Raw genomic sequence first — 9,202 nt, 5'->3', positions numbered from 1 at the left:
CTCCCCCCTTTTCCCTTCGCCAGATAAGCAGCTCCGGGAAACAAAGAACGCGGGCTCTTCAGGCATCAGCTCTTAAGCCCTGCGCCAGGCAAGCGGCACCTCGTTCCGGGGACCGGGGCTTTCCCGGCTCCACATCCCCTCCCCAGCCTCCCCCGCCCCCCTCCCTCGCTCGCTCCCTCCCCGCTCGCTTCCTCCCCCACCTTCGCAGCGCTGGGAGGAAGGCGGCCGGGGCTCAAGATGGCTTTAGCCGGGCTCTGCGCCCTGCTCGCCTGCTGCTGGGGGCCGGCGGCGGTGCTGGCCACGGCCGCCGGCGACGCGGATCCTTCCAAGGAGCTGGAGTGCAAGCTCAAGAGCATCACGGTGTCGGCGCTGCCCTTCCTGCGCGAGAACGACCTGAGCATCATGCACAGCCCCTCGGCCTCCGAGCCCAAGCTCCTCTTCTCCGTGCGCAACGACTTCCCGGGAGAGATGGTCGTGGTGGACGACCTGGAGAACACGGAGCTGCCCTACTTCGTGCTGGGTGAGTCCCGGGGGAGGTCGCGGCGGCCCGAGGCACTGGCCCGGCGCCCCCACCCCCCACTCCGGCTCGCTCTCCACACCCACTCGCCGGCCACCTCCCCTCCCCCACTCCTGCCTCCCTGGATCCGCCCCACTCCCAGACCATTCTCCGTACCGACTCGCAGGCTAGCGCCTCGGTGCACCTGACTTCTCCCCACATCCGACCCGGATGCTGGGCCTTCAGCCTCCCCTCAGCGGCCCTGCCCCTAAGGAACAGGTTGCAGGGGTCTCTGTGAAACCTTTCCCAGCCTTGACCTCCCGAGCTTTCGTTGCCCGTTGACAGAGCACTTCTTGTCTGCTCCCAGCTCCCAGAAGCCCTTTTCCCCACTCCCAGGCCACAGGCTCAGTTCTTCGCTTTACACCCCCTGGATTCCCACTGCCAGCATTTCCTGGGGGAGTTAGAAATAGCTATCCCGTGTTCCCCTAGCCAGACATGTGCAGGCCAGACTGCACTGGCTGGATCTCCAGTCTTGGCTCACTGAGAGCTCTTTATCTGTCACCAGGTGACCCACACTCTCTGGCCTTTGACTGCACCCCTGGTGTCCATCCTGGCAAGTCCTATCTCCTTGCTTACATGTACCAACCTCCTGGTACAGACACCTCCACATCTCCATGCCACATCCCAATTCCCTGGATAAAGAAACCATCCAACTGTAGTCTGGGAACATTGGCATCTTTGTTCTCAAGCTCCCTTGGACAGACAGGCATTCCTGTACAAAGAATGACCTGAGCCAGACGCTCTTCCTTCCTTTGTTTACATCTCTCTCTCTCAATATCCCAATTTTCATTTTCTTAGGCCACAAAACTCCTTCAGATACTGGAACTTCTACAACCCTTCTCAATCCACCCGTCTTTTTCCACTGCCAAGCTGCAAAGATATTGTAGTCCTGCTCCAGCACCTTGCAAAGTGCCACAGGTCCATGTGACTTGTTCACCAAAATTCCCCTCACTTCTCCATGTGCAGCTCCATTTCACCCTGCTGTGCACGCCCACCGTGCAAATCCGTTTCTTTAGTGCTGCCATAAATCATTCTTATTTTGCCCAAGAGAGAATTCGAAGATAACCACAAGCAAGTTTCTAGATCCAGGAAAAAAGTGAAAATGTCCAGGTCATTGTTCCATCTCTTTAATGCCCCACCAACTAAAGTTCGCTTTGTAGGGACGGAGTTTCGTGATGGCTATCCATAGGTCAGAACCATAAATGGAATGCTATTTAACATCCTCCTTGTGCTCTTTTATCATGAGACATAAAACATTAAGAAGTGTGGGTGAGTAAACCCCATTCCCCAACCTGTATGGAAAAACAATTTCAAAAATCGCCCGGTCCTTTGAAAAGTTGGTTTACAGTTCCTGGAGTACAGCTCAGTAGGCCCCGTAAGCCCAAACTACAGTCTTGATGGCATTATTTATTTTTGTATTAAAAATGTACTAATAGCACAATAAAACCCGGGGACTGGCTGGGAGTGCTCATTAAAATGTACAATTGCTGGGTTATGCGACGGATGTCAATTTTGTGTTAAAGTTATGCTGATGTACAAGTACAATCTGATCCTCATCATGTATAAGAACCAATATAGGGATTTATGTGTTTCTAAAGAGCCTATTTTGGGCTCTACATGCAGTGTTTACTGGGCATGAAGAAGAACATGTGTGGTGCATGAAAAGAGGATGATTGGACTAGCAGGTATTCAAAATCCCACGTCCTTTTTTGCAGAATCCCAAAGGCAAGGCCTAGAGCCATGATGTGCCTACTAGGACCCAATGTGCACAGCAAAAGCCCAGATGTTAAAGAATGGACTTTCTGCACCTCTGTGCAAAGCTGCCCATGGCAGCACCCTCCTGGAGTTGCTATGGTAACCTCCTGCAACTTGGCATTTACACACAGGAGCAGACACACTGTCTCATTTCAGGGCCAGATGCATTTGCTCAATGCATTGATTGTCTGCCGTCCTCCTAGTCATTGGGATATGTTCAGAACCAGAGATGTGCTGGTACCTTCCCTTCTGGCCCAGTATTCCCAGGGGGAAGAAGGAATGAATCTTAGCTTGGACAGTGGGGCAAAGCTGGGCAGAAGGGGAGAGGAGTCCAAGTTCATGGAAGGTGAGAGTCAGGTGTGGTTGCTTTTGAAGTTGACTTTTGTACACTTGGATCCTGTCACTCGTGGCCAATAGTAAAGTGAATAGTGACTGGTTTAGAGTTTAGAGGTTTTCCTCATCTTGTCTCTGGAACCTGGTTTGCTTAATCCATCCCCTGGAGGAATCTGAACGTGTCAGTTCTGGGAATTTATTGAGCATTTACTTGCTTGGCACTCTTAGGCACTATTAGGATGGAGAAGTTAAAAAAAATAAAAGGCTCCTAACCTCTGGTCCTCTCTAGTCACTGGAAACTCAGACTGAGTTACCTGTAGGAGCCGTAAATAATAACACCTGATCATCTGGTAAGGTTGTTAAGGGGTGTAGGAACGTGGAGGAAGGAGATACATGCGTGGAAAGAGCAGACTCCATGGAAGACCTGGGCTTGATTAGAGGCCTTGACCAAAATCAGATCCTTTTGTCTCCAGGATCAAGTCCTATCATTTCAATGAAACAAACATGTGTCTTCCCCTTCTGACGATAGCCTTCTCTAGCGTCTTACCCCTACGAGCCTGCCATGGCTTTCAGGACTTTATCAAGACTTATGCACATGCTGTTTCCTCTGCCTAGAATGCTCTTCCCTCCTCCTCCACTTGGCTGCTTTTCATTCTTCCTTTTATACCCAGCACACTTGTCAACTCCCTATGAAGCCTCCTCTACCCTCCCAAAGAAGTCTCAGTCCATCCCTCTTCTGTGTCTCTGCATGGATTAAAAAGAACACACACACACACACAGAGAAATGAGCAAAATTAAAGATAGATTGGATTTGGCTTGGCCTAGGAAAGGTGAAGCTACTTGAGGTTATGGAAAAAAGATGAGCCACGTATGGTAGTATGGGAATGGTGGGCATGTGGCGCAGGATGGAGACCTGCCTTGGGGTATGAGAGTGGAGAGGACCAGGCCTGGCTCTGTAGACGGCATGGTTCATCACTTTCAAGCCAGGCAGGGGAGGGCTGACTTGATACAGAGGACAGTGAGGCCTGACTCACAGAGGCTGTCTCAGCCATCAGTGTTATCAGTTTTGCCTGTAGGATAGTTCTGAGGGGCAGTGGAGGGGGTGGCGTTATCTCCTGTTCTCTGGGGTAGGATTGGCCGGTGCTGGTGAAAGGGCCCAGGGTGACCTTCAGATGGGTTTTGTCTGACCAGGCGTAGTTCCAACTTTGAATGTTCTCAGGCAAGGCATGCCTTCTCTAGCTTTGCCATACTTCCTACAAATACTGATCGTACTATGAGTGCTCCCTTTCTCTGTGGTACTGAGCTGGCACCTCTTAGCCAGGTAACCTAAACCCCTGTTTTCAGAAGTGTTGCAAAACTTGCTACAAAATCACAAAATAACTGCAATTTCTAATTCAAGATATTTAGAGACATAGGCCTCATTCTCCTCTCAGGAGAGTAAAAACATTTTGCTGAATTTCTACTTAAAATTTCATATCTTAGTTAAAATTGTGTATCTCATCATTCAAAACAGTAGACATTCCTGCTTTGGAGGCATATTTGATTTCGAGATAGCTGGTTAACCTGAAGTGGGGCTTCCACGCTGAAGTGTGGCTTTCAGTGCTGTGAACTGAACATATTTATCCGTCTCATTACTATTTGAAGGGGATGCGCCTCTGTTTCAGTCCCAGTTATTGAACGAGTGTAAAGCTTAGTGAAGAAAGCTGTTTCTCTCGTGCCTTGGAGTTTAGTTCTGGCTGTCAAGGCTTTTGATTGAAGAAGGTGCGCCTGAAGATAAATCAATCAGCCTGTACAGATACAGTGAGTTCCCACATGCAAGGTGCTGTTTAAAGTGTCTGGAGCCGTCCAGTGTGGTGGTTAAAAGAACAGGCTTTGAAGACAGATCTGGTGTCAACTCCTGACTTTCCACTTATTCCGACAGTGGAGAAACATAAGGATGGAGAGGTTAAGTAACTTACTCAGGGTCACACAGCTAACAATTGATGGATCTGTAAGTTGAACTCAGGTCAACATGACATTTAAGTCTTTCTCTTAGTTACTCTTTTAAATGCCTTAAAAGTCTTCAAAATCTGTTCTTTCTCACGGTTGGATAAAAACAGCCCTGGCAATGGTTAGAATAGGGCAAACACACTCACCTAGTTTGTATAAAGGAGATCTGCGTGGTTTCTATGTAAAAACCTTTTGAATAGCCTTGCCCATTGAGTGATTTCTCACATAAGCCTTAATGCAGAAGAGGGTGAGCTTCATCAAGACATATTTACCTAAGCAGGAACACTTACCTAAGCAAAACTGGGAAATTATTATTTCATTCATAAGTTTCCAGATCTGGGTAGCCACGTTTTATGATGTGTTATGGCCTCTACAGGCATTGATGCACACGCTCTGGTGAGCAGGGCCCCACCAAAATGCAACCCGGGAGGCCCAGGGAGCAGGTTCCTCTGTTAAATGGCACCATCCAGGAGGTGCTGTGGTTTTTTTTAGCTTCTTGACTAAGACCATTAACATTTGTATTAGGTGATCTTGTCATTGGAATCCACCATTGGAGCCCAGTGGCGCTGCTTGAATGGCAATTACTGAGCATTTTGATTGGCTTCGAGTATAATATTAGACACAGTTTTCTACTTACCATGGAGCTTTGCCTAACAGGAAGCATCCCACTTTTTATTGTTGTTGTTCAACCATCCCCCCCCTCCCTGTGCAAGAAGAAACTTTAAAATTTGTTTCTGTCCCTTCCTTTTGCTCTTTGCTACAGTGAGCTGCCTAGGTTAACAGCAGACAAATTTGTATAGAGTGACGGCCCCATCCAAGACATGGGACGATGAATAGCAGCAATCTTCAGGTAGGGTCTTCAGCACTTACATAACTCGTACTAGCAGAATGCACTCATTTATCGTATTGAGAGGGTTATTATTTACTGCTTCTCTACAGAACTGTGGATTTTACATCAAAGGAATTTTGAATGCAAGAGTGATGAATTTTACAACACTTCAAATGCTCTTCCAGATACACTGATACAGTTTGAATCCAAGTCATTGGAGTTTCTGAAGGAAAAGTAAAATATAAGCTTAATTTCTTTATTCATCTTTGGAGGCAAGATTGAGGTCTTGTTTTTGTAGTATATATGTATATTTTTTTCCTTTCTTTTCTTCTTTTTAAGAAATGTAATTAAACCTAAAAGTCTAGTAGTTTCTCAGATTAAGGCCAGTTTATAAGAACAGAACTTGGCCCCTTTTCAGCAGGGATATGCCAAGTCTTTATTTCTTCACTTTTATACCAAGTTCAAATATATGCACACAGATGGCAGAAAAAGCTCTCTTTTGAGCCAGTTAATCTCCCAGGAGTTAAGGGCTATGGCGATTTTTAAAATACCACAATTTGGCATTGATCACCATTTTTTATTATAAGTTTGCAATAGTTAATATTTTATTTTTTAATCATATACACTTTAAATGCCGAGAGAGAAAACAAAGTGCCTTTCTTGATCCTTCAATTTACAAGGAACAAAATTTGGAAAAATTAAATTGTTGCTCATGGCAATCTGAGTTGACATGATGACTTTTATAAAAGAATTTGGTGCTTTATAGTAAAGTTGGAAATGTACATGCCTTATGACCCAAGAATTCCACTTCTGGGTCTTAATTACACATGAACTCTTCCATGTGTACACAAGAACATTTAGTGGGGAGGGTGTAGCTCAGTGGTAAAGCATATGCTTAGCATGCACGAGGTCCTGGGTTGACTCCCCAGTACCTCCATTAAAATAAATGAATAAACCTAATTACCTCCTCCACCCCCAAATAAATAAATTTTTAAAAATTTAAAAATTAAAAAAAAATATGTAGTGGTATTGTGGATAATTGCAAAACCTGGAAGCAACCCAGTGTCTGTTAACAGGAGGCTAGAAGTATACAAGGTGTTACAGTGTTACCAATGGAGTATTGGCCAGCCATGCAAATAAATGAGTTGTACTTACATTTACCAGGATGGGTAAATCTCACAAAAGTACATTAAGTGAAAATAAGGAACTAGCTGAAAAATATATATGGTACAATTTCACTGATATAAAATTCAAAATAACAACATACTGTTTAAGGATACAGACAGATGTAAAATTTGTATGAAAAGCAAGGAAACAAAAAATACAAAGGATGGGTGTTAGCTCTGGTGGAAAGGTAAGATGCTGTGAAGGAGGGAGGAAGGAGGAAGGGCTTCAAACATTCTGGCAGTTCTTGATTTTTGTTTTTCTTTCTTTTTAAAAAAAAGCGTAATTTTTTATAACATTTTTAGATTTACAGAAAAATTGTGAAGATAGTTTGGGGAGTACCCATCTAACAAGCACCCAGTTTATCCTGTTATTAACATCTTACATTAGTATGACACATTTCTTACAATTAACGAACTAATACTGATACATAACTATTAACTAAAGTCTATATTTTATTCAGATTTCCTTAGTTTTTACCTGACATCCTTTGTCCATTACTACCTGAAACCTACGCTATATTTAGTCATCACATCTCCTGAGCCTTCTCTTGGCTGTGACAGTTTCTCAGACTTGTTTTGATGACCTTGACAGTTTTGGCGAGTTAGTGGTCAGTTATTTTGCAAAATGTCCCTTAGCTGGGATTTGTCTGATGTTTTTCTCATGATTAGGTTGGAACTATGAGTTTGGGGGAGGAAGCCATCGAGATAAAGTCTCATTTTCATCACATCATGTCAAGGGTATGTTTTATCATTATGACCTGTTGACCTGATCATGTGGCTGCAGTGGAATTTGTCAGTCTTCTCCGCTATAAAATTACGTTTCTTTCCCCCTTTCCATACTGTTCTCTTCGAAGAGAGTTCACTACACACAGCCCATACCAAAGGCATGGGGAGCTACGGTCTACCTTGTTAAAGGCTGAGGATCTACAGAAATTATCTTGAATTATTCTACCTGAGACAATTGTCTCTCATCTCTTATTAATGTATTTATTTAATAATTTATTTGTATCATATTGACTCATGAATATTTATTTTGTACTCCAATACTGTTTTATTGGTTTTAGGGCTCAAATTGTTCCAGCTTCGGCTAATGGGATCTCTTTCAGTTGGCTCTGTGTCCCTTTGCCATAACCCCGTTAATACATATAGATTTTTGGTTTTGATTTTTGTGCACTTTGTTACTTTCTGTCCCTACATGTTGCTGCAAGCTCATCTTGTATATTGCTTCCACCCTCGTCCGCTGCCCTAGTCCTAAAATAAGCTCTTTCTCCGTGGAGTCCTGAGATGTTTCATTGGAGAATGGTAGAAACCAAGATCTAGGCACTAGGTGTGCTTATCTACACTGAGGTGCTGTTACTTCTAGGCCCCTGCAGCTAACAGAGTGAGGAAATACATGTGTGCTACTAAGTCACATGTATACACATATGTATCAGTATTTCCATATGTAACCATCTGTATCTATATTAAACTAAGCATAACTTCATACTGATGTCTCCAGCTGTAAATCCATTACCTAATTATCTAATAATATCTAATATCTTTGTCTAGTCCATGGGTCATTCTAGCCCCTTCTCCTTGCTTCAACAGTGAGAAACCTGGTTCCCACCATCTCCCACCCATTTATTTCATTGTTCAATTCCACTGTGCATGTATAGCAGTATCAGAACTGTTTACTCATATCCCCATGAGGAAAGACTTTATCAGTCAGAGTACAGTTCCTATGTGCAGTTCCTTTAGTCTTACAGACTCCACTCATTTCCTTAGGTTAGCACCTTCATCGCCCACCCTCCGGTGAAGTTGTTTCATATATTTATGATATAGTTAGTGCTTTGTCACATTCTGTGTTCTGTCACCCAACCTCCTAAATGATTTCTTTTTTTTTAATTTGTACACATCAATGTTGGCTCTTTATGCTCTCAAGTTCTATGGGTTTTAACAAATATATAGTGTCATATATCCACATTTATATTATTATACAGAATAATTTTACTGCCCTACAGAATCCTCCACCCTTCACCTATTCAGCCCTTTCTTCATTACCCCAAACTCTTGGCAACCGCTGACCTTTTACTGTCACTATTGTTTTGCCTTTTCTGGAATGTCATATAGTCAGAATCATACAGTATGTAGCCTTTTCAGACTTGCCCCTTTCACTTAGCATTATGCATTTATGTCTTTTTTAATGACTTGTTGGCTCATTTGTTTTAGTGCTGAATAATATTATATTGTGTGGATATACCAGAGTTTGTTTATCCACTCACCTGTGGAAAGACATTTTGGTTGTATCCAGTTTTTAACAATTAAGAATAAAAGTGCTGTAAATATTAGCATATGGTTTTTTTTTTTTTTTTGGTGCTTGCTTTTTTGTTTTGTTTTACTTTGTTTTGTTTTTGTAATCTCAGTGGAGAGGTTTGAATTAATCATACTTCATAATTCAAAATGCACTGTATCATAGGGCTGTGAAAGCCCTCTTCCTTCCAGGGGTTCACCTGTTTGCCTGCTTGTTTGTTTCTCTTTATCTCTTTACTTAACTTTACTCCCAAGTTCATCTGCTCTTCCTCACAGGCCGTGATT

The 9,202-nt window shown here is 43.6% G+C and overlaps 1 protein-coding gene across 1 annotated transcript in view; it reads left to right on the top strand.

The window, feature by feature from the left end:
* Positions 1–9,202, top strand: part of ASTN1 (astrotactin 1) — a 300,205-nt gene continuing 291,003 nt past the window's right edge. The window contains exon 1 of the mRNA XM_010954895.3: positions 1–520. Coding sequence (XP_010953197.2) covers positions 238–520 — 283 coding nt within the window. The 5' untranslated portion in view covers positions 1–237. The remainder of the gene's footprint in view (positions 521–9,202) is intronic.

Source organism: Camelus bactrianus, chromosome 21 (assembly GCF_048773025.1).
Source record: "Camelus bactrianus isolate YW-2024 breed Bactrian camel chromosome 21, ASM4877302v1, whole genome shotgun sequence".
In the NCBI taxonomy this organism is placed as follows: domain Eukaryota; kingdom Metazoa; phylum Chordata; class Mammalia; order Artiodactyla; family Camelidae; genus Camelus; species Camelus bactrianus.
The sequence above is the reverse complement of the archived record's forward strand: the minus strand, read 5'-3'. Positions and strand labels throughout refer to the sequence as shown.